Source organism: Oncorhynchus nerka, unplaced genomic scaffold (assembly GCF_034236695.1).
Source record: "Oncorhynchus nerka isolate Pitt River unplaced genomic scaffold, Oner_Uvic_2.0 unplaced_scaffold_993, whole genome shotgun sequence".
Lineage (NCBI taxonomy): Eukaryota > Metazoa > Chordata > Actinopteri > Salmoniformes > Salmonidae > Oncorhynchus > Oncorhynchus nerka.
In genome coordinates this window covers 94,747-120,232 of record NW_027040299.1, presented here as the reverse complement: position 1 = coordinate 120,232, position 25,486 = coordinate 94,747, and the positions used below count along the sequence as shown (strand labels likewise).

Below are 25,486 nucleotides of genomic sequence, written 5' to 3'. Positions count from 1 at the left end.
GGACTTTCGGGCTAGAAAGGTCGAGGGTTCGAGTCCTGTTTCCCTGCCTGTTTCATTACACTGGTGTCAGAAGTTGGATCGGACCCTTGCAGCCACGACAGTGCGCGTGCTTGGACGGTGAGCGCGCGCATTCCTGTAAAGACGTAGAGTCGCAAGCTAGCGCGAAGACGCGCTCTTTGAAAAGGAGGGATGAGTGTAACGACCCCGGGGTTTAATTAATAAGGGCTAGAAGGTCGAGGGTTCGAGACCTGCTTCACTACAATACGAACGGTGAGTCAGCATTAACCAGCTAGATAAATATCCCTTCCCCGGTGGGCTAATGGTAGCTAGCATGTCACCACATTAAAAAAGTTACACAAATTACTTTTATTATTTTTTATTTTATGTATAAAATGCACATGTGTACTTATTGGAGTAAGTGGTTACAATCCGGTATATAGCACAGCAACATACTTCTGATCGACGGAGAGACCTACCGTTAGCTATTTCAATACAAAAGTCTGAGAGTAAATTTACAAAAATTATAGTAATGTGAAAATAGTAAGGTAGTTAAATTAGCTAGGTCATTTGTAAAATAATAAACAAAAATACACATGAGAAATACACAATATCAATTACTTACGCGAGAGAAAAAAAAGGGGCTATAATATGTACTTGCTAGGTTACTTGATACTTGTTGATGAGAGTTTGCATGGAGAAATGTGTCTTGAGGGGAAAAAGCTTGTGACAGGATGTGTAGTTCTGAATGATAGCCACATTAGCGTTTCATTTTCGGGAGGTAATTACAGGTGAATATATTGATAAAAGTTCACTTGTCCGAGAGAGATTTCCATGGTTATCAAAACGTCACGCCAGGGCAAGACTACATGAAACACAGACCTGGTATGAAGTATTTAAAAACATCTCAGGTGAAGATTAGTGTAGAAAACAATTGGAACCATTTCCTGGTTTTACCCGCTAGCTTTTACGGGTATTATGACCCATACTGTTGTACTCTATAGTCTGATTATGAAGATGTACACAGGTGAAGACCAATGATGTAGATAAACACTAGATGACTGACAGGGGGCGCTGTGTTGAAGCCACCGTGCCTCCATCTTGGTATTCCTCCTTCACTGGAAGCTACCATTCATTCCTATGGAGGACTGCTCCTACCGGGGAGTTCCAATATGGCCGACTGGTCGCTTCAAGCCACTCAGTTGCAAATACATAGCGTCACCTAGGGTTTATATATACATCATTGGTGAAGACAGGTGTTTGTTGCACGTGCTCTCCTGTTGTCAATGCCCCTGCTGCTGTCAAGGCCAAGGTTCAAAGTTCAACATCCTGCCCTCTGGTTGGGTGTGGCCACACCCATGCCCCTGTGTGATTGGTTGACAGGGGGTGTAAAGAGGCTTGGGCAGGGCAATCTGGGATACGTTGCCTTGAAGTTAGAACATAGGTTAGATAGCTACTGCAGCAGACAACTCCTCTCTCTATGTCTGTCTCTTTATCTATCTAACATCATTTATTCTCTGTTCCCTTCTTTCTCTGTCTCTGTCTGTCTCTCTCTCTACTAGTCTGTCTCTCTCTCTGTCTCTCTCCTCTCTCTCTCTGTCTGTCTCTCTCTCTACTAGTCTGTCTCCGTCTGTCTCTCTCTCTACTAGTCTATCTCTGTCTGTCTCGGTCTGTCTCTGTCTCTCTCCTTCTCTCTCTCTCTCTCTCTCGGTGAGGAGGATGTCTAAGCCCCAGAATGGTGAGCCAGGCAGCCCAGCAGAAGCCCCAGCAGCTGATGATCCAGAGGTGATGTTCCAGATGCCTGGTCCAACCGTCTCCTTCTCCAGACTACACTACTCTGTCATGGAGAGCAATGGACTCTGCCACAAGACAGGACCTGAGAAACACATCCTCAAAGACGTCAGGTAGGGGGGCGGGGTGTCGTCAGGTCCTAGATCAGTGGTTAGTGGTCTCCTTCTCCAGACTACACTACTCTGTCATGGAGAGCAATGGACTCTGCCACAAGACAGGACCTGAGAAACATCAGGTATGGGTGGGGGTGAGAGACATCAGGTAGGGGTGTGGGGGGAGACATCAGGTAGGGGTGTGGGGGAGAGACATCAGGTAGGGGTGTGGGGGAGAGACATCAGGTAGGGATGTGGGGGGGAGACATCAGGTAGGGGTGTGGGGGGGGACATCAGGTAGGGTGTGGGGGGTGAGAGACATCAGGTAGGGGTGTGGGGGGTGAGAGACATCAGGTAGGGGTGTGGGGGAGAGACATCAGGTTGGGGTGTGGGGGGAGAGACATCAGGTAGGGGTGTGGGGGAGACATCAGGTAGGGGTGTGGGGGAGAGACATCAGGTAGGGGTGTGGGGGGTTGACATCAGGTAGGGGGGTGTGGGGGGGGTGAGACATCAGGTAGGGGTGGGGGAGGCATCAGGTGGGGGGGGAGACATCAGGTAGGGTGTGGGGGGAGACATCAGGTAGGGTGTGGGGGGAGACATCAGGTAGGGGTGTGGGGGGAGACATCAGGTAGGGGTGTGGGGGTGAGAGACATCAGGTAGGGGTGTGGGGGTGAGAGACATCAGGTAGGGGTGTGGGGGAGACATCAGGTAGGTGTGGGGGAGACATCAGGTAGGGTGGGGGGTGAGAGACATCAGGTAGGGGTGTGGGGGAGACATCAGGTAGGGGTGTGGGGGGAGACACATCAGGTAGGGGTGTGGGGGGAGAGACATCAGGTAGGTGTGGGGGGGTTAGACATCAGGTAGGGGTGTGGGGGGTGAGACATCAGGTAGGGGTGGGGGGGAGACATCAGGTAGGGGTGTGGGGGGAGAGACATCAGGTAGGGGTGTGGGGGGAGAGACATCAGGTAGGGGTGTGGGGGTTGACATCAGGTAGGGGTGGGGGGTGAGACATCAGGTAGGGGTGTGGGGGAGACATCAGGTAGGGGTGTGGGGGTGAGAGACATCAGGTAGGGGTGTGGGGGGAGACATCAGGTAGGGGTGTGGGGGAGACATCAGGTAGGTGTGGGGGGGGTGAGACATCAGGTAGGGGTGTGGGGGGACATCAGGTAGGGGTGGGGGGAGACATCAGGTAGGTGTGGGGGGGAGACATCAGGTAGGGGTGTGGGGGGGGAGACATCAGGTAGGGGTGTGGGGGGAGACATCAGGTAGGGGTGTGGGGGGAGAGACATCAGGTAGGGGTGTGGGGGGGAGACATCAGGTAGGTGTGGGGGGGAGACATCAGGTAGGGGTGTGGGGGGTGAGACATCAGGTAGGGGTGGGGGAGACATCAGGTAGGGGTGTGGGGGGAGACATCAGGTAGGGGTGTGGGGGGAGACATCAGGTAGGGGTGTGGGGGAGAGACATCAGGTAGGGGTGTGGGGGGGTGAGAGACATCAGGTAGGGGTGTGGGGGAGAGACATCAGGTAGGGGTGTGGGGGAGACAGGTAGGTGTGGGGGGCATCAGGTAGGGGTGGGGGGGAGACATCAGGTAGGGGTGTGGGGGGGGAGAGACATCAGGTAGGGGTGTGGGGGTGAGAGACATCAGGTAGGGGTGGGGGGGTGAGACATCAGGTAGGGGTGTGGGGGGGAGACATCAGGTAGGGGTGTGGGGGTGGGGGGGTGTGGGGGGACATCAGGTAGGGGTGTGGGGGGGTTGACATCAGGTAGGGGTGTGGGGGGACATCAGGTAGGGGTGGGGGGAGAGACATCAGGTAGGGGTGGGGGGTGAGACATCAGGTAGGGGTGTGGGGGGAGACATCAGGTAGGGGTGGGGGGGAGAGACATCAGGTAGGGGTGTGGGGGGAGACATCAGGTAGGGGTGTGGGGGGGGACATCAGGTAGGGGTGGGGGTGAGACATCAGGTGGTGGGGGGAAATCAGGTAGGGGTGTGGGGGAGACATCAGGTAGGGGTGTGGGGGGAGAGACATCAGGTAGGGGTGTGGGGGAGAGACATCAGGTAGGGGTGTGGGGGGAGAGACATCAGGTAGGGGTGGGGGGGAGACATCAGGTAGGGGTGTGGGGGGACATCAGGTAGGGGTGTGGGGGAGAGACATCAGGTAGGGGTGTGGGGGGGAGACATCAGGTAGGGGTGTGGGGGGAGAGACATCAGGTAGGGGTGTGGGGGGAGACATCAGGTAGGGGTGTGGGGTGAGACATCAGGTAGGGGTGTGGGGGTGAGAGACATCAGGTAGGGGTGTGGGGGAGAGACATCAGGTAGGGGTGTGGGGGGTGAGACATCAGGTAGGGGTGGGGGGAGACATCAGGTAGGTGTGTGGGGGGAGACATCAGGTAGGGGTGTGGGGGGAGACATCAGGTAGGGGTGTGGGGGAGACATCAGGTAGGGGTGTGGGGGGTGACATCAGGTAGGGGTGTGGGGGGAGACATCAGGTAGGGGGTGTGGGGGAGACATCAGGTAGGGGTGTGGGGGGGACATCAGGTAGGGGTGTGGGGGGAGAGACATCAGGTAGGGGTGTGGGGGAGAGACATCAGGTAGGTGTGGGGGGAGACATCAGGTAGGGGTGTGGGGGGAGACATCAGGTAGGGTGTGGGGGGAGACATCAGGTAGGGGTGGGGGGAGACATCAGGTAGGGGTGTGGGGGGACATCAGGTAGGGGTGGGGGGAGAGACATCAGGTAGGGGTGGGGGGAGAGACATCAGGTAGGGGTGTGGGGGGGAGAGACATCAGGTAGGGGTGGGGGGAGAGACATCAGGTAGGGGTGTGGGGGGTGAGAGACATCAGGTAGGGGTGTGGGGGGAGAGACATCAGGTAGGGGTGTGGGGGGTGAGACATCAGGTAGGGGTGTGGGGGGTGAGAGACATCAGGTGGGGGGAGACAGGTGGGGGGGGGGAGACATCAGGTAGGGGTGTGGGGAGACATCAGGTAGGGGTGTGGGGGGGACATCAGGTAGGGGTGGGGGGTTGACATCAGGTAGGGGTGGGGGGGGTGACATCAGGTAGGGGTGTGGGGGAGAGACATCAGGTAGGGGTGTGGGGGGTGAGAGACATCAGGTAGGGGTGTGGGGGGAGACATCAGGTAGGGGTGTGGGGGTGAGAGACATCAGGTAGGGGTGTGGGGGAGACATCAGGTAGGGGTGTGGGGGGAGACATCAGGTAGGGGTGTGGGGGGGGAGACATCAGGTAGGGGTGTGGGGGGGTGAGACATCAGGTAGGGGTGTGGGGGGAGACATCAGGTAGGGGTGTGGGGGTTGACATCAGGTAGGGGTGTGGGGGGTGAGAGACATCAGGTAGGGGTGGGGGGGACATCAGGTAGGGGTGTGGGGGGTTGACATCAGGTAGGGGTGTGGGGGGAGACATCAGGTAGGGGGTGTGGGGGGAGACACTCAGGTAGGGGTGTGGGGGAGAGACATCAGGTAGGGGTGGGGGGAGAGACATCAGGTAGGGGTGGGGTGAGAGACATCAGGTAGGGGTGTGGGGAGACATCAGGTAGGGGTGGGGGGGTGAGACATCAGGTAGGGGTGTGGGGGGAGACATCAGGTAGGGGTGGGGGGAGACATCAGGTAGGGTGTGGGGGGAGACATCAGGTAGGGGTGTGGGGGTGAGAGACATCAGGTAGGGGTGTCAGGGGGGAGACATCAGGTAGGGGTGTGGGGGAAGACATCAGGTAGGGGTGTGGGGGGAGACATCAGGTAGGTGTGGGGGGTGAGAGACATCAGGTAGGGGTGGGGGGGAGACATCAGGTAGGGGTGTGGGGGAGAGACATCAGGTAGGGGTGTGGGGGGGAGACATCAGGTAGGGGTGTGGGGGGTGAGACATCAGGTAGGGGTGTGGGGGAGAGACATCAGGTAGGGGTGTGGGGGGAGAGACATCAGGTAGGGGTGGGGGGGACATCAGGTAGGGGTGGGGGGTGAGACATCAGGTAGGGGTGTGGGGGGGAGACATCAGGTAGGGGTGTGGGGGGAGACATCAGGTAGGGGTGGGGGGGAGACATCAGGTAGGGGTGGGGGGAGACATCAGGTAGGGGTGTGGGGGGTGAGACATCAGGTAGGGGTGTGGGGGGAGAGACATCAGGTAGGGGTGTGGGGGAGAGACATCAGGTAGGTGTGGGGGGGGAGAGACATCAGGTAGGGGTGTGGGGGGAGAGACATCAGGTAGGGGTGTGGGGGAGACATCAGGTAGGTGTGGGGGGAGACATCAGGTAGGGGTGTGGGGGACATCAGGTAGGGGTGTGGGGGAGACATCAGGTAGGTGTGGGGGAGAGACATCAGGTAGGGGTGGGGGGTTGACATCAGGTAGGGGTGGGGGAGAGACATCAGGTAGGGGTGTGGGGGGTGAGACATCAGGTAGGTGTGGGGGAGACATCAGGTAGGGGTGTGGGGGGAGACATCAGGTAGGGTGGGGGGGAGACATCAGGTTGGGGTGTGGGGGGGAGACATCAGGTAGGGGTGTGGGGGGGAGAGACATCAGGTAGGGGTGTGGGGGGAGAGACATCAGGTGTGGGGGAGAGACATCAGGTGGGGGTGTGAGACATCAGGTAGGGGTGTGGGGGGACATCAGGTAGGTGTGGGGGGGGGAGAGACATCAGGTAGGGTGTGGGGGAGACATCAGGTAGGGGTGTGGGGGGAGACATCAGGTAGGGGTGTGGGGGAGAGACATCAGGTAGGGGTGGGGAGAGACATCAGGTAGGGGTGTGGGGGGTGAGAGACATCAGGTAGGGGTGTGGGGGGAGAGACATCAGGTAGGTGTGGGGGGTTGAGAGACATCAGGTAGGGGTGTGGGGGGAGAGACATCAGGTAGGTGTGGGGGGGGTGAGAGACATCAGGTAGGTGTGGGGGGGAGACATCAGGTAGGGGTGGGGGGAGACATCAGGTAGGGGTGGGGGGAGACATCAGGTAGGGGTGTGGGGGGTGAGAGACATCAGGTAGGGGTGTGGGGGGTGAGACATCAGGTTGGGGTGTGGGGGGGAGAGACATCAGGTAGGGGGTGGGGAGACATCAGGTAGGGTGTGGGGGAGAGACATCAGGTAGGGGTGTGGGGGGAGACATCAGGTAGGGGTGTGTGGGGGAGAGACATCAGGTAGGGGTGTGGGGGAGACATCAGGTAGGGGTGTGGGGGGTGAGACATCAGGTAGGGGTGTGGGGGGGAGACATCAGGTAGGGGTGTGGGGGGAGACATCAGGTAGGGGTGGGGGGGAGAGACATCAGGTAGGGGTGTGGGGGGAGACATCAGGTAGGGGTGTGGGGGGAGACATCAGGTAGGGGTGTGGGGGGAGACATCAGGTAGGTGGGGGGGTGAGACATCAGGTAGGGGTGTGGGGGGGAGAGACATCAGGTAGGGGTGTGGGGAGACATCAGGTAGGGGTGTGGGGGTGAGACATCAGGTAGGGGTGTGGGGGGGAGACATCAGGTAGGGGTGTGGGGGGAGACATCAGGTAGGGGTGTGGGGGGGGACAGGTAGGGGTGTGGGGGGAGACATCAGGTAGGGGTGGGGGGGACATCAGGTATGGGTGGGGGGGGTTGGGGTGTGGGGGGAGACATCAGGTAGGGGTGTGGGGAGAGACATCAGGTAGGGGTGTGGGGGTGAGACATCAGGTAGGGGTGTGGGGGGAGACATCAGGTAGGGGTGGGGGGTTGAGACATCAGGTAGGGGTGTGGGGGTGAGAGACATCAGGTAGGGGTGTGGGGGAGAGACATCAGGTAGGGGTGGGGGGGAGACATCAGGTAGGGGTGGGGGGGGACAGGTAGGGGTGTGTGGGGACAGGTAGGGGTGTGGGGGGGACATCAGGTATGGGGACATCAGGTAGGGGTGTGGGGGGTGAGAGACATCAGGTAGGGGTGTGGGGGAGAGACATCAGGTAGGGGTGTGGGGGAGACATCAGGTAGGGGTGTGGGGGAGACATCAGGTAGGGGTGTGGGGAGAGACATCAGGTAGGGGTGTGGGGGGTGAGAGACATCAGGTAGGGGGTGGGGGGAGACATCAGGTAGGTAGGGGGGGGGGTGAGACATCAGGTAGGGGTGTGGGGGGGACATCAGAGGTGTGGGGGGTGACATCAGGTAGGTGTGTGGGGGTGAGTAGACATCAGGTAGGGGTGGGGGGAGACATCAGGTAGGGGTGGGGGAGATCACAGGTAGGGGTGGGGAGAGACATCAGGTAGGGGTGTGGGGGGGTGAGACATCAGGTAGGGGTGGGGGAGACATCAGGTAGGGTGTGGGGGTTAGAGACATCAGGTAGGGGTGTGGGGGTGGGACATCAGGTAGGTGTGGGGGGGGAGACATCAGGTAGGGGTGTGGGGGGGACATCAGGTAGGGGTGTGGGGAGAGACATCAGGTAGGGGTGTGGTATCCAGACATCAGGTAGGGGTGTGGGGGGGAGAGACATCAGGTAGGTGTGGGGGGAGAGACATCAGGTAGGGGTGTGGGGGTGTGGGGGAGATCAGGTAGGTGTGGGGGAGACATCAGGTAGGGGTGTGGGGGGGGAGACATCAGGTAGGGGTGGGGGGGAGACATCAGGTAGGGGTGTGGGGGGGGGAGACATCAGGTAGGGGTGGGGGGAGACATCAGGTAGGTTGGGGGGAGAGACATCAGGTAGGGGTGTGGGGGACAGACATCAGGTAGGGGTGTGGGGGGAGACATCAGGTAGGGGTGTGGGGGGTGAGACATCAGGTAGGTGTGGGGGGAGGGGTAGGTGTGGGGGAGACATCAGGTAGGGGTGTGGGGGGGAGACATCAGGTAGGGGTGTGGGGGGAGACATCAGGTAGGGGTGTGGGGGTGAGACATCAGGTAGGGGTGTGGGGGAGAGACATCAGGTAGGTGTGGGGGGAGACATCAGGTAGGGGTGTGGGGGGAGAGACAGGTAGGGGTGTGGGGGGGGGAGACATCAGGTAGGGGGGGGGAGACATCAGGTAGGGGTGTGGGGGAGACATCAGGTAGGGGTGTGGGGGAGAGACATCAGGTAGGGGTGTGGGGGAGAGACATCAGGTAGGGGTGTGGGGGGACATCAGGTAGGGGTGTGGTTTCAGAGACATCAGGTAGGGGTGTGGGGGAGAGACATCAGGTAGGGGTGTGGGGGGTGAGAGACATCAGGTAGGTGGGGGAGAGACATCAGGTAGGTGTGGGGGGAGAGACATCAGGTAGGTGTGGGGGGAGACATCAGGTAGGGGTGTGGGGGACATCAGGTAGGGGTGGGGGAGACATCAGGTAGGGGTGTCAGGTAGGGGGTGTGGGGGGAGAGACATCAGGTAGGGGTGTGGGGGTGAGAGACATCAGGTAGGGGTGTGGGGGGATGGAGATCAGGTAGGGGGGGGGGATGAGACATCAGGTAGGGTAGGACATCAGTGGGGGGGGACATCAGGTAGGGGTGAGACATCAGGTAGGGGTGTGGGGGGACATCAGGTAGGTGTGGGGGGTGACATCAGGTAGGGGTGTGACTGGGGGGTGACATCAGGTAGGGGTGTGGGGGGGGTAGGGGTGGGGGGAGACAGGTAGGGGTGGTTCGTAGGGGGGGTGTGGGGGACATCAGGTAGGGGTGTGGGGGGAGACATCAGGTAGGGGTGTGGGGGGGACATCAGGTAGGGGTGTGGGGGGAGACATCAGGTAGGGGTGTGGGGGGGAGACATGGAGGTAGGTGTGTTGGGGAGACATCAGGGATGTTCTAGTGACATGGGTAGGTGTGGGAGACATGGTAGGTGTGGGGGATGTTGTAGACAGGGGGGTGGAGGGAGACATCAGGTAGGGGTGTGGGGGGACATCAGGTAGGGGTGTGGGGGGAGACATCAGGTAGGGGTGTGGGGAGAGACATCAGGTAGGGGTGTGGGGGAGACATCAGGTAGGGGGGGGAGAGACATCAGGTAGGGGTGTGGGGGGAGAGACATCAGGTAGGGGTGTGGGGGGTGAGACATCAGGTAGGGGTGGGGGGAGAGACATCAGGTAGGGGTGTGGGGGGAGAGACATCAGGTAGGGGTGGGGGGAGACATCAGGTTGGGGTGTGGGGAGAGACATCAGGTAGGGGTGTGGGGGGAGACATCAGGTAGGGGTGGGGGGTTGAGAGACATCAGGTAGGGGTGGGGGGGAGAGACATCAGGTAGGGGTGTGGGGGGAGAGACATCAGGTAGGGGGGGGGGGTAGACATCAGGTAGGGGTGGGGGGAGACATCAGGTTGGGGTGTGGGGAGACATCAGGTAGGGGTGTGGGGGAGAGACATCAGGTAGGGGTGTATTGAGGAGACATCAGGTAGGGGTGGGGGGACATCAGGTAGGGTGTAGAGACATCAGGTAGGGGTGTGGGAGACATCAGGTAGGGGTGGGGGGTTGACATCAGGTAGGGGTGGGGGTGTGACATCAGGTAGGGTTGGGGAGACATCAGGTAGGGGTGTGGGGGGAGACATCAGGTAGGGTGTGAGGTTGACATCAGGTAGGGGTGGGGGGAGAGACATCAGGTAGGGGTGTGGGGGGTGAGACATCAGGTAGGGGTGTGGGTAGGGGTGTGAGGGAGACATCAGGTTGGGGTGTGGGGGAGAGACATCAGGTAGGGGTGGGGGGGTGAGACATCAGGTAGGGGTGGGGGGAGAGACATCAGGTAGGGGTGTGGGGGGGTGAGACATCAGGTAGGGGTGTGGGGGGAGACATCAGGTAGGGGTGGGGATGAGACATCAGGTAGGGGTGTGGGGGAGACATCAGGTAGGTGTGGGGTGAGAGACATCAGGTAGGGGTGTGGGGAGACACATCAGGTAGGTGTGGGGGTTGAGACATCAGGTAGGGGTGTGGGGGAGACATCAGGTAGGTGTGGGGGGAGACATCAGGTAGGGGTGGGGGACATCAGGTAGGGGTGTGGGGGGGTGAGACATCAGGTAGGGGTGTGGGGAGGGAGACATCAGGTAGGGGTGTGGGGGTAGACATCAGGTAGGTGTGTAGGATGGGTTGAGAGACATCAGGTAGGGGTGGGGGGAGAGACATCAGGTAGGGGTGTGGGGGAGACATCAGGTAGGGGTGTGGGGGGACATCAGGTAGGGGTGGGGGGGACATCAGGTAGGGGTGGGGGGAGAGACATCAGGTAGGGGGTGGGGGAGACATCAGGTAGGGGTGTGGGGGAGAGACATCAGGTAGGGGTGTGGGGGGGAGAGACATCAGGTAGGGGAGAGACATCAGGTAGGGTGGGGGGTGAGAGACATCAGGTAGGGGTGTGGGGGGTGGGAGACATCAGGTAGGGGTGTGGGGGGAGTGAGACATCAGGTAGGGTGTGGGGGGTGAGACATCAGGTAGGGGTGTGGGGGTGAGACATCAGGTAGGGGTGGGGGGACATCAGGTAGGTGTGGGGGTGAGAGACATCAGGTAGGTGTGGGGGGTGAGACATCAGGTAGGGGTGTGGGGGGGAGAGACATCAGGTAGGGGTGGGGGAGAGACATCAGGTAGGGGTGTGGGGGGGACATCAGGTAGGTGTGTGGGGGGTGAGAGACATCAGGTAGGGGTGTGGGGGGACATCAGGTAGGTGTGGGGGGTTGAGAGACATCAGGTAGGGGTGTGGGGGGGACATCAGGTAGGTGTGGGGTAGTGAGGTAGGGGTGTGGGGGAGAGACATCAGGTAGGGGTGTGGGGTGGGGAGAGACATCAGGTAGGGGTGTGGGGGGTGAGAGACATCAGGTAGGGGTGTGGGGGGACATCAGGTAGGTGTGGGGGGTTGAGTTGTAGACATCAGGTAGGGGTGTGGGGGTTGAGAGACATCAGGTAGGGGTGTGGGGGGTTGAGAGACATCAGGTTGGGGTGTGGGGGGAGAGACATCAGGTAGGGGTGTGGGGGTGAGAGACATCAGGTAGGGGTGTGGGGGTGAGACATCAGGTAGGGGTGTGGGGGGAGACATCAGGTAGGTGTGGGGGTGACATCAGGTAGGTGTGTTGGGGAGAGATCAGGTAGGGGTGGGGGGAGAGACATCAGGTAGGTGTGGGGGAGACAGGTAGGGGTGTGGGGGGACATCAGGTATGGGTGGGGGAGACATCAGGTTGGGGTGTGGGGTAGTGACATCAGGTAGGGGTGTGGGGGAGAGACATCAGGTAGGGGTGGGGGAGAGACATCAGGTAGGGGTGTTGGGGGTGAGAGACATCAGGTAGGGTGTGGGGGTGAGACATCAGGTAGGGTGTGTGGGGGTGAGAGACATCAGGTAGGAGTGGGGTAGTGACATCAGGTAGGGGTGTGGGGGGTGAGACATCAGGTTGGGGGTGACATCAGGTCAGGTGTGGGGATGTGTGGTGGTGTTGGGGGGAGAGACATCAGGTAGGTGTGGGGGTGACAGGTAGGGGTGATGGGGGACATCAGGTATGGGTGGGGGGAGACATCAGGTTGGGGTGTTGGGGGAGAGAGACATCAGGTAGGGGTGTGGGGGGAGTGACATCAGGTAGGGGTGTGGGGGAGAGACATCAGGTAGGGGTGTGGGGTTGTTCATCAGGTAGGGTGTGGGGGGTGAGACATCAGGTAGGAGTGTGGGGGTGAGAGACATCAGGTAGGACTGTGGGGGGTTGACATCAGGTAGGGGTGTGGGGGAGAGACATCAGGTAGGGGTGGGGGAGACATCAGGTAGGTGTGTGGGGGAGACATCAGGTAGGGGTGGGGGGTTGACATCAGGTAGGGGTGGGGGGGGTTGACATCAGGTAGGGGTGTGGGGGTGAGACATCAGGTAGGGGTGTGGGGGGACATCAGGTATGGGTGGGGGGAGACATCAGGTTGGGGTGTGGGGGGAGAGACATCAGGTAGGGGTGTGGGGGACATCAGGTAGGGGTGTGGGGGGAGAGACATCAGGTAGGGGTGTGGGGGAGAGACATCAGGTAGGTGTGGGGGACTGGAGAGACAGACTAGGGGTGTGGGGGGAGAGACATCAGGTAGGTGTGGGGGAGACAGGTAGGGGTGTGGGGGGGGACATCAGGTATGGGTGTGGGGGAGACATCAGGTTGGGGTGTGGGGGAGAGACATCAGGTAGGGGTGTGGGGGAGAGACATCAGGTAGGGGTGTGGGGGAGAGACATCAGGTAGGTGTGGGGGGAGAGACAGGTAGGGGTGTGGGGGAGAGACATCAGGTAGGTGTGTTGGAGAGACAGGTAGGGGTGTGGGGGGAGACATCAGGTTGGGGTGTGGGGGAGAGACATCAGGTAGGGGTGTGGGGAGAGACATCAGGTAGGGGTGTGGGGGGTGAGAGACATCAGGTAGGGGTGTGGGGGAGTACATCAGGTAGGGGTGTGGGGGTGAGAGACATCAGGTGGGGGGATGTTGCAGTTCAGGTAGGGTGTGGGGGGAGATCAGGTAGGGGTGGGGGGTTGACATCAGGTAGGGGTGTGGGGGTGAGACATCAGGTAGGGGTGGGGGAGACATCAGGTGGTGTGTGTGGGTCCATCATCAGTGGTGGGGTGACATCAGGTAGGGGTGTGTCTTGGGTGAGACATCAGGTAGGGGTGTGGGGGGGAGACATCAGGTAGGGTGTGGGGGGTGAGACATCAGGTAGGGGTGTGGGGTGAGACATCAGGTAGGGGTGTGGGGGGAGACATCAGGTAGGGGTGGGGGGAGACATCAGGTAGGGGTGGGGGGTGAGACATCAGGTAGGGGTGGGGGGATGCCATCAGGTAGGGGTGTGGGGGAGACATCAGGTAGGGGTGTGGGGGGTGAGACATCAGGTAGGGTTGTGTGGGAGTTGACATCAGGTAGGGGTGTGGGGAGTTGAGACATCAGGTAGGGGTGTGGGGGGGAGACATCAGGTAGGGGTGTGGGGGTGAGACATCAGGTAGGGGATAGGGATGTGGGGGTGTGAGACATCAGGTAGGGTGTGGGGGTGAGACATCAGGTAGGGTGTGGGGGGTGAGACATCAGGTAGGGGTGTGGGGGAGACATCAGGTAGGGGTGGGGGGGGAGACATCAGGTAGGGGTGTGGGGGGGGTGAGACATCAGTATCTACATATCATCATATAGTATCTACAGGTCCTAGATCAGTGGTTAGTATCTACAGGTCCTAGATCAGTGGTTAGTATCCACAGTGTCTTCAGGTCCTAGATCAGTGGTTAGTGTCTTCAGGTCCTGGATCAGTGGTTGGTATCTACAGTATCTACAGGTCCTAGATCAGTGGTTAGTATCCACAGTGTCTTCAGGTCCTAGATCAGTGGTTATGGTTAGTATCCACAGTATCTACAGGTCCTAGATCAGTGGTTAGTGTCTTCAGGTCCTAGATCAGTGGTTAGTATCTACAGTGTCTTCAGGTCCTAGATCAGTGGTTAGTATCTACAGTGTCTACAGGACCTAGATCAGTGGTTAGTATGTACAGGTCCTAGATCAGTGGTTAGTATCCACAGTGTCTTCAGGTCCTAGATCAGTGGTTAGTATCTTCAGGTCCTAGATCAGTGGTTAGTGTCTACAGGTCCTAGATCAGTGGTTAGTATCTACAGGTCCTAGATCAGTGGTTAGTATCTACAGGTCCTAGATCAGTGGTTAGTATCTACAGTATCTACAGGTCCTAGATCAGTGGTTAGTATCCACAGTGTCTTCAGGTCCTAGATCAGTGGTTAGTATCTACAGGTCCTAGATCAGTGGTTAGTATCCACAGTGTCTTCAGGTCCTAGATCAGTGGTTAGTATCTTCAGGTCCTAGATCAGTGGTTAGTGTCCACAGTTTAGCGATAACAGTTTTAATGTCGCCATTGGCCTCATGGTGAAATCACTGAGCGATTTCCTTCCTTCCCAGCAACTGAGTTAGGAAGGATGCCAGTACCTTTGTCATGACTGGTCGAATTGATGACTGGCTGAGTAGTGACTGGATGTATTGATGTTGTAGTGATGTTGTTGTGACTGGATGTAGTGATGTTGTAGTGACTGGATGTAGTGATGTTGTAGTGACTGGATGTAGTGATGTTGTAGTGATGATGTAGTGATGTTCTAGTGACTGGTTGTAGTGATGTTGTATTGAGTGGATGTAGTGATGTTGTAGTGATGTTGTAGTGACTGGATGTAGTGACTGGATGTACATTTACATTTACATTTAAGTCATTTAGCGGACGCTCTTATCCAGAGCGACTTACAAATTGGTGCATTCACCTTATGACATCCAGTGGAACAGTAGTGCATCTAAATCTTTTAAGGGGGGTGAGAGGGATTACTTTATCCTATCCTAGGTATTCCTTAAAGAGGTGGGGTTTCAGGTGTCTCCGGAAGGTGGTGATTGACTCCGCTGTCCTGGCGTCGTGAGGGAGTTTGTTCCACCATTGGGGGGCCAGAGCAGCGAACAGTTTTGACTGGGCTGAGTGGGAACTGTACATCCTCAGTGGTAGGGAGGCGAGCAGGCCAGAGGTGGATGAACGCAGTGCCCTTGTTTGGGTGTAGGGCCTGATCAGAGCCTGGAGGTACTGAGGTGCCGTTCCCCTCACAGCTCCGTAGGCAAGCACCATGGTCTTGTAGCGGATGCGAGCTTCAACTGGAAGCCAGTGGAGAGAGCGGAGGAGCGGGGTGACGTGAGAGAACTTGGGAAGGTTGAACACCAGACGGGCTGCGGCGTTCTGGATGAGTTGTAGGGATGTATTGATGTTCTAGTGATGTTGTAGTGACTGGATGTATTGATGTTGTAGTGACTGGATGTAGTGATGTTGTAGTGTCTGGATGTATTGATGTTGTAGTGACTGGATGTAGTGATGTTGTAGTGACTGGATGTAGTGATGTTGTAGTGACTGGATGTAGTGATGTTGTAGTGATGTTGTAGTGACTGGGTGTAGTGATGTTGTAGTGACTGGATGTAGTGATGTTGTAGTGACTGGATGTAGTGATGTTGTAGTGATGTTGTAGTGACTGGATGTAGTGATGTTGTAGTGACTGGATGTAGTGACGTTGTAGTGACTGGATGTAGTGACGTTGTAGTGACTGGATGTAGTGACGTTGTAGTGACTGGATGTAGTGATGTTGTAGTGATGTTGTAGTGACTGGTTGTAGTGATGTTGTAGTGACTGGATGTAGTGATGTTGTAGTGACTGGATGTAGTGATGTTGTAGTGACTGGATGTAGTGATGTTGTAGTGACTGGATGTAGTGATGTTGTAGTGACTGGATGTAGTGACTGGATGTAGTGATGATGTAGTGATGTTGTAGTGACTGGATGTGGTGATGTTGTAGTGATGTTGTAGTGACTGGATGTAGTGACGTTGTAGTGACTGGATGTAGTGGTGTTGCAGTGACTGGATGTAGTGATGTTGTAGTGACTGGATGTAGTGATGTTGTAGTGACTGGATGTGGTGATGTTGTAGTGACTGGATGTAGTGACTGGATGTGGTGATGTTGTAGTGACTGGATGTAGTGATGATGTAGTGACTGGATGTGGTGATGATGTAGTGACTGGATGTAGTGATGTTGTAGTGACTGGATGTAGTGATGTTGTGGTGATGTTGTAGTGATGATGTAGTGATGATGTAGTGATGTTGTAGTGACTGGTCGTAGTGATGTTGTAGTGACTGGATGTAGTGATGTTGTAGTGACTGGATGTAGTGATGTTGTAGTGACTGGATGTAGTGATGTTGTAGTGACTGGATGTAGTGATGTTGTAGTGATGTTGTCGTGACTGGATGTAGTGATGTTGTAGTGACTGGATGTATTGATGTTGTAGTGATGTTGTAGTGACTGGATGTAGTGATGTGGTAGTGACTGGTAGTAGTGATGTTGTAGTGACTGGATGTAGTGATGTTGTAGTGATGATGTAGTGACTGGATGTAGTGATGTTGTAGTGACTGGATGTAGTGATGATGTAGTGATGATGTAGTGATGTTGTAGTGATGTTGTAGTGACTGGATGTTGTAGTGATGTTGTAGTGATGATGTAGTGATGTTGTAGTGACTGGATGTAGTGATGTTGTAGTGATGATGTAGTGATGTTGTAGTGATGATGTAGTGATGTTGTAGTGACTGGTAGTAGTGATGTTGTAGTGACTGGATGTATTGATGTTGTAGTGACTGGATGTAGTGATGTTGTCGTGACTGGATGTAGTGACTGGATGTAGTGATGTTGTAGTGATGATGTAGTGATGTTGTAGTGACTGGATGTAGTGATGTTGTAGTGACTGGATGTAGTGATGTTGTAGTGACTGGATGTAGTGATGTTGTAGTGACTGGATGTAGTGATGTTGTAGTGACTGGATGTAGTGATGTTGTAGTGACTGGATGTAGTGATGATGTAGTGATGTTGTAGTGACTGGATGTTGATGTTGTAGTGATGATGTAGTGATGATGTAGTGACTGGATGTAGTGATGTTGTAGTGATGATGTAGTGACTGGATGTAGTGATGTTGTAGTGACTGGATGTTGTGATGTTGTATTGATGATGTAGTGATGTTATAGTGACTGGATGTAGTGATGTTGTAGTGATGTTGTAGTGACTGGATGTAGTGATGTTATAGTGACTGGATGTAGTGATGTTGTAGTGACTGGATGTAGTGATGTTGTAGTGATGTTGTAGTGACTGGATGTATTGATGTTGTAGTGACTGGATGTAGTGATGTTGTAGTGACTGGATGTAGTGATGTTGTAGTGATGTTGTAGTGATGATGTAGTGATGTTATAGTGACTGGATGTAGTGATGTTGTAGTGATGTTGTAGTGACTGGATGTAGTGATGTTATAGTGACTGGATGTAGTGATGATGTAGTGATGTTGTAGTGATGTTGTAGTGACTGGATGTAGTGATGTTCTAGTGACTGGATGTGGTGATGTTCTAGTGACTGGATGTAGTGACTGGATGTAGTGATGATGTAGTGACTGGATGTAGTGACTGGATGTAGTGATGTTCTAGTGACTGGATGTGGTGATGTTGTAGTGACTGGATGTGGTGATGTTGTAGTGATGTTCTAGTGACTGGATGTAGTGATGTTGTAGTGACTGGATGTGGTGATGTTGTATTGATGTTGTATTGATGTTGTAGTGATGTTGTAGTGACTGGATGTAGTGATGTTGCAGTGACTGGATGTAGTGACAGGATGTAGTGATGTTGTAGTGACTGGATGTAGTGACTGGATGTAGTGATGTTGTAGTGACTGGATGTGGTGATGTTGTAGTGACTGGATGTAGTGATGATGTAGTGACTGGATGTAGTGATGTTGTAGTGACTGGATGTAGTGATGTTATAGTGATGTTGTAGTGACTGGATGTAGTGATGTTGTAGTGACTGGATGTAGTGATGTTGTAGTGACTGGATGTAGTGATGTAGTGATGATGTAGTGATGTTATAGTGATGTTGTAGTGACTGGATGTAGTGATGATGTAGTGACTGGATGTGGTGATGATGTAGTGATGTTGTAGTGACTGGATGTAGTGATGATGTAGTGACTGGATGTAGTGATGATGTAGTGACTGGATGTAGTGATGTTGTAGTGACTGGATGTAGTGATGTTGTAGTGATGTTGTAGTGATGTTGTAGTGACTGGATGTAGTGATGTAGTGACTGGATGTGGTGATGTTGTAGTGACTGGATGTAGTGATGATGTAGTGACTGGATGTAGTGATGTTGTAGTGACTGGATGTAGTGATGTTGTAGTGACTGGATGTAGTGATGATGTAGTTACTGGATGTGGTGATGATGTAGTGATGTTGTAGTGATGATGTAGTGACTGGATGTAGTGATGTTGTAGTGACTGGATGTGGTGATGATGTAGTGATGATGTAGTGACTGGATGTAGTGACTGGATGTGGTGATGTTGTAGTGATGTTGTAGTGACTGGATGTAGTGATGATGTAGTGACTGGATGTATTGATGTTGTAGTGACTGGGTGTAGTGATGATGTAGTGATGTTGTAGTGACTGGATGTGGTGATGATGTAGTGACTGGATGTAGTGATGTTGCAGTGACTGGATGTAGTGATGTTGCAGTGACTGGATGTAGTGATGTTGTAGTGACTGGATGTAGTGATGATGTAGTGACTGTATGTGGTGATGATGTAGTGATGTTGTAGTGACTGGATGTAGTGATGTTGCAGTGACTGGATGTAGTGATGTTGCAGTGACTGGATGTAGTGATGTTTTAGTGACTGGATGTAGTGATGATGTAGTGACTGTATGTGGTGATGATGTAGTGATGTTGTAGTGACTGGATGTAGTGATGTTGCAGTGACTGGATGTAGTGATGTTGCAGTGACTGGATGTAGTGATGTTTTAGTGACTGGATGTAGTGATGATGTAGTGACTGGATGTGGTGATGATGTAGTGATGTTCTAGTGACTGGATGTAGTGATGATGTAGTGACTGGATGTGGTGATGATGTAGTGATGTTCTAGTGACTGGATGTAGTGATGTTGTAGTGACTGGATGTGGTGATGATGTAGTGACTGGATGTAGTGATGTTGCAGTGACTGGATGTAGTGATGTTGTAGTGACTGGATGTGGTGATGATGTAGTGACTGGATGTAGTGATGTTGTAGTGATGTTGTAGTGACTGGATGTAGTGATGTAGTGATGTTGTAGTGATGATGTAGAGATGTTATAGTGACTGGATGTAGTGACTGGATGTAGTGACTGGATGTGGTGACTGGATGTAGTGATGTTGTAGTGACTGGATGTAGTGACTGGATGTAGTGATGATGTAGTAATGTTGTAGTGACTGGATGTAGTGATGATGTAGTGACTGGATGTAGTGATGTTGTAGTGATGATGTAGTGACTGGATGTAGTGATGTTGTAGTGATGTTGTAGTGACTGGATGTAGTGATGATGTAGTGACTGGATGTATTGATGTTGTAGTGACTGGATGTGGTGATGATGTAGTGACTGGATGTAGTGATGATGTAGTGACTGGATGTAGTGATGTTGTAGTGACTGGATGTAGTGATGTTGTAGTGACTGGATGTAGTGACTGGATGTAGTGATGATGTAGTGATGTTGTAGTGACTGGATGTAGTGATGATGTAGTGACTGGATGAATTGATGTTGTAGTGACTGGATGTAGTGATGGTGTAGTGACTGGATGTGGTGATGATGTAGTGACTGGATGTAGTGATGTTGCAGTGACTGGATGTAGTGATGTTGTAGTGACTGGATGTAGTGATGTTGTAGTGACTGGATGTAGTGATGATGTAGTGACTGGATGTGGTGATGATGTAGTGATGTTGTAGTGACTGGATGTAGTGATGTTGTAGTGACTGGATGTGGTGATGATGTAGTGACTGGATGTAGTGATGTTGCAGTGACTGGATGTAGTGATGTTGCAGTGACTGGATGTAGTGATGTTGTAGTGACTGGATGTAGTGATGATGTAGTGACTGGATGTGGTGATGATGTAGTGATGTTCTAGTGACTGGATGTAGTGATGATGTAGTGACTGGATGTGGTGATGATGTAGTGATGTGTAGTGATGTTGCAGTGACTGGATGTAGTGATGTTGTAGTGACTGGATGTAGTGATGATGTAGTGACTGGATGTGGTGATGATGTAGTGACTGGATGTAGTGATGATGTAGTGACTGGATGTGGTGATGATGTAGTGATGTTCTAGTGACTGGATGTAGTGATGTTGTAGTGACTGGATGTAGTGATGATGTAGTGACTGGATGTAGTGATGTTGCAGTGACTGGATGTAGTGATGTTGTAGTGACTGGATGTAGTGATGATGTAGTGACTGGATGTGGTGATGATGTAGTGACTGGATGTAGTGATGTTGTAGTGACTGGATGTAGTGATGATGTAGTGATGTTATAGTGACTGGATGTAGTGATGATGTAGTGACTGGATGTAGTGATGTTGTAGTGATGTTGTAGTGACTGGATGTAGTGATGATGTAGTGATGTTGTATTGATGTTGTAGTGACTGGATGTAGTGATGATGTAGTGATGTTGTAGTGACTGGATGTGGTGATGATGTAGTGATGATGTAGTGACTGGATGTAGTGATGTTGTAGTGACTGGATGTAGTGATGTTGTAGTGACTGGATGTAGTGATGTTGTAGTGACTGGATGTAGTGATGTTGTAGTGACTGGATGTGGTGATGTAGTGATGATGTAGTGATGTTGTAGTGATGTTGTAGTGACTGGATGTAGTGATGATGTAGTGACTGGATGTGGTGATGTTGTAGTGACTGGATGTAGTGATGATGTAGTGACTGGATGTAGTGATGTTGTAGTGACTGGATGTAGTGACTGGGTGTAGTGATGTTGTAGTGACTGGATGTAGTGATGATGTAGTGACTGGATGTAGTGATGATGTGGTGATGTTGTAGTGATGTTGTAGTGACTGGATGTAGTGATGATGTAGTGACTGGATGAATTGATGTTGTAGTGACTGGATGTAGTGATGTTGTAGTGACTGGATGTAGTGATGTTGTAGTGATGTTGTAGTGATGTTGTAGTGACTGGATGTGGTGATGATGTAGTGACTGGATGTAGTGATGTTGCAGTGACTGGATGTAGTGATGTTGCAGTGACTGGATGTAGTGATGTTGCAGTGACTGGATGTAGTGACTGGATGTGGTGATGTTGTAGTGATGTTGTAGTGACTGGATGTGGTGATGTTGTAGTGATGTTGTAGTGACTGGATGTGGTGATGATGTAGTGACTGGATGTAGTGATGATGTAGTGACACTATACTTCTTCCTAGACCTCACTGTGCTCTCTCTCAGTGCTTAACACCTCGGCTGTAGTCCAGTAGTTCACAACACACTATACTTCTTCCTAGACCTCACTGTGCTCTCTCTCAGTGCTTAACACCTCGGCTGTAGTCCAGTAGTTCACAACACACTATACTTCTTCCTAGACCTCACTATGCTCTCTCTCAGTGCTTAACACCTCGGCTGTAGTCCAGTAGTTCACAACACACTATACTTCTTCCTAGACCTCACTATGCTCTCTCTCAGTGCTTAACACCCAGGCTTCATCTCTGTAGGCTAACAAGTTCCTGAGCACAAGTCATTGGTTATGCTTTTGTAATGGTAGTTGCTCTTGATTGGTCATTTTATATCATGGTCACTTTTGATTGGTTGTTCTATGTCATGGTAATTTCTGATTGGTTGGTTCTGTGTCATGTTCATTTCTGATGGGCTTTTCCAGCGGCATCATGAGACCAGGGATGAACGCCATCATGGGGCCAACAGGAAGTGGAAAAACATCGTAAGTCACATACACACACACCCTCTCCTCTCCTCTCTTATCCTCTTCTCTTATCCTCTCCTCTTATCCTCTTCTCTTGTCCTCTCCTCTTATCCTCTTCTCTTATCCTCTCGTCTTATCCTCTCTTGTCCTCTCCTCTTATCCTCTCCTCTCCTCTCCTCTTATCCTCTCCTCTCCTCTCCTCTTATCCTCTCCTCTCCTCTTATCCTCTCTTGTCCTCTCCTCTTATCCTCTCCTCTTATCCTCTCCTCTTATCCTCTCCTCTTATCCTCTTCTCTTATCCTCTCGTCTTATCCTCTTGTCCTCTTCTCTTATCCTCTTACCCTCTCCTCTTACCCTCTCCTCTTACCCTCTCCTCTTGTCCTCTCCTCTTATCCTCTCCTCTTATCCTCTCCTCTTATCCTCTTATCCTCTTCTCTTATCCTCTTCTCCTCTTATCCTCTTATCCTCTTATCCTCTTATCGTCTTATCCTCTCCTCTTGTCCTCTCCTCTTGTCCTCTCCTCTTATCCTCTCCTCTTATCCTCTCCTCTTATCCTCTCCTGTTGTCCTCTCCTCTTATCCTCTCCTCTTGTCCTCTCCTCTTGTCCTCTCCTCTTATCCTCTCCTCTTATCCTCTCCTCTTATCCTCTCCTCTGATCCTCTCCTCTTGTCCTCTATTGTCCTCTTCTCTTATCCTCTCCTCTCATTTACATTACATTTAAGTCATTTAGCAGACGCTCTTATCCAGAGCGACTTACAAATTGGTGCGTTCACCTTATGACATCCATTTACATTTACATTTAAGTCATTTAGCAGACGCTCTTATCCAGAGCGACTTAGTGGAACAGCCACTTTACAATAGTGCATCTAAATCTTTTAAGGGGGGTTTGAGAAGGATTACTTTATCCTATCCTAGGTATTCCTTAAAGAGGTGGGGTTTCAGGTGTCTCCGGAAGGTGGTGATTGACTCCGCTGTCCTGGCGTCGTGAGGGAGTTTGTTCCACCATTGGGGGGCCAGAGCAGCGAACAGTTTTGACTGGGCTAAGCGGGAACTGTACTTCCTCAGTGGTAGGGAGGCGAGCAGGCCAGAGGTGGATGAACGCAGTGCCCTTGTTTGGGTGTAGGGCCTGATCAGAGCCTGGAGGTACTGAGGTGCCGTTCCCCTCACAGCTCCGTAGGCAAGCACCATTGTCTTGTAGCGGATGCGAGCTTCAACTGGAAGCCAGTGGAGAGAGCGGAGGAGCGGGGTGACGTGAGAGAACTTGGGAAGGTTGAACACCAGACGGGCTGCGGCGTTCTGGATGAGTTGTAGGGGTTTAATGGCACAGGCAGGGAGCCCAGCCAACAGCGAGTAGCAGTAATCCAGACGAGAGATGACAAGTGCCTGGATTAGGACCTGCGCCGCTTCCTGTGTGAGGCAGGGTCGTACTCTGCGGATGTTGTAGAGCATGAACCTACAGGAACGGGCCACCGCCTTGATGTTATTTGAGAACGACAGGGTGTTGTCCAGGATCACGCCAAGGTTCTTAGCGCTCTGGGAGGAGGACACAATGGAGTTGTCAACCGTGATGGCGAGATCATGGAACGGGCAGTCCTTCCCCGGGAGGAAGAGCAGCTCCGTCTTGCCGAGGTTCAGCTTGAGGTGGTGATCCGTCATCCACACTGATATGTCTGCCAGACATGCAGAGATGCGATTCGCCACCTGGTCATCAGAAGGGGGAAAGGAGAAGATTAATTGTGTGTCGTCTGCATAGCAATGATAGGAGAGACCATGTGAGGTTATGACAGAGCCAAGTGACTTGGTGTATAGCGAGAATAGGAGAGGGCCTAGAACAGAGCCCTGGGGGACGCCAGTGGTGAGAGCGCGTGGTGAGGAGACAGATTCTCGCCACGCCACCTGGTAGGAGCGACCTGTCAGGTAGGACGCAATCCAAGCGTGGGCCGCGCCGGAGATGCCCAACTCGGAGAGGGTGGAGAGGAGGATCTGATGGTTCACAGTATCGAAGGCAGCCGATAGGTCTAGAAGGATGAGAGCAGAGGAGAGAGAGTTAGCTTTAGCAGTGCGGAGCGCATCCGTGATACAGAGAAGAGCAGTCTCAGTTGAATGACTAGTCTTGAATCCTGACTGATTTGGATCAAGAAGGTCATTCTGAGAGAGATAGCGGGAGAGCTGGCCAAGGACGGCCGGTTCAAGAGTTTTGGAGAGAAAAGAAAGAAGGGATACTGGTCTGTAGTTGTTGACATCGGAAGGATCGAGTGTAGGTTTTTTCAGAAGGGGTGCAACTCTCGCTCTCTTGAAGACGGAAGGGACGTAGCCAGCGGTCAGGGATGAGTTGATGAGCGAGGTGAGGTAAGGGAGAAGGTCTCCGGAAATGGTCTGGAGAAGAGAGGAGGGGATAGGGTCAAGCGGGCAGGTTGTTGGGCGGCCGGCCGTCACAAGACGCGAGATTTCATCTGGAGAGAGAGGGGAGAAAGAGGTCAGAGCACAGGGTAGGGCAGTGTGAGCAGAACCAGCGGTGTCGTTTGACTTAGCAAACGAGGATCGGATGTCGTCGACCTTCTTTTCAAAATGGTTGACGAAGTCATCTGCAGAGAGGGAGGAGGGGGAGGGGGAGGAGGATTCAGGAGGGAGGAGAAGGTGGCAAAGAGCTTCCTAGGGTTAGAGGCAGATGCTTAGAATTTAGAGTGGTAGAAAGTGGCTTTAGCAGCAGAGACAGAAGAGGAAAATGTAGAGAGGAGGGAGTGAAAGGATGCCAGGTCCGCAGGGAGGCGAGTTTTCCTCCATTTCCGCTCGGCTGCCCGGAGCCCTGTTCTGTGAGCTCGCAATGAGTCGTCGAGCCACGGAGCGGGAGGGGAGGACCGAGCCGGCCTGGAGGATAGGGGACATAGAGAGTCAAAGGATGCAGAAAGGGAGGAGAGGAGGGTTGAGGAGGCAGAATCAGGAGATGGGTTGGAGAAGGTTTGAGCAGAGGGAAGAGATGATAGGATGGAAGAGGAGAGAGTAGCGGGGGAGAGAGAGCGAAGGTTGGGACGGCGCGATACCATCCAAGTAGGGGCAGTGTGGGATGAACTCTGCCTTGTTGGCCGCAGATCGGCAGTTCCAGAGGCTACCGGAGACCTGGAACTCCACGTGGGTCGTGCGCGCTGGGACCACCAGATTAGGGTGGCCGCGGCCACGCGGTGTGGAGCGTTTGTATGGTCTGTGCAGAGAGGAGAGAACAGGGATAGACAGACACATAGTTGACAGGCTACAGAAGAGGCTACGCTAATGCAAAGGAGATTGGAATGACAAGTGGACTACACGTCTCGAATGTTCAGAAAGTTAAGCTTACGTAGCAAGAATCTTATTGACTAAAATGATTAAAATGATACAGTACTGCTGAAGTAGGCTAGCTGGCAGTGGCTGCGTTGTTGACTTTGTAGGCTAGCTGGCAGTGGCTGCGTTGTTGACACTACACTAATCAAGTCGTTCCGTTGAGTGTGATAGTTT

At 53.5% G+C, this 25,486-nt stretch overlaps 1 protein-coding gene across 9 annotated transcripts in view; it reads left to right on the top strand.

Moving 5' to 3' along the window:
• LOC135570290 (broad substrate specificity ATP-binding cassette transporter ABCG2-like) overlaps nucleotides 1–25,486 on the top strand; it is a 68,153-nt gene continuing 42,667 nt past the window's right edge. Inside the window, exons 1-3 of one of the 9 annotated variants that reach the window (XM_065016411.1) lie at nucleotides 1–270; nucleotides 1,560–1,901; nucleotides 21,956–22,015. In XM_065016411.1, coding sequence (XP_064872483.1) covers nucleotides 1,717–1,901; nucleotides 21,956–22,015 — 245 coding nt within the window. In that variant the 5' untranslated portion in view covers nucleotides 1–270; nucleotides 1,560–1,716. Of the gene's footprint in view, nucleotides 271–1,419; nucleotides 1,902–21,955; nucleotides 22,016–25,486 lie in introns of those variants that run through there. The other 8 variants (XM_065016408.1, XM_065016412.1, XM_065016409.1 and 5 more) reach the window with 8 other exon arrangements.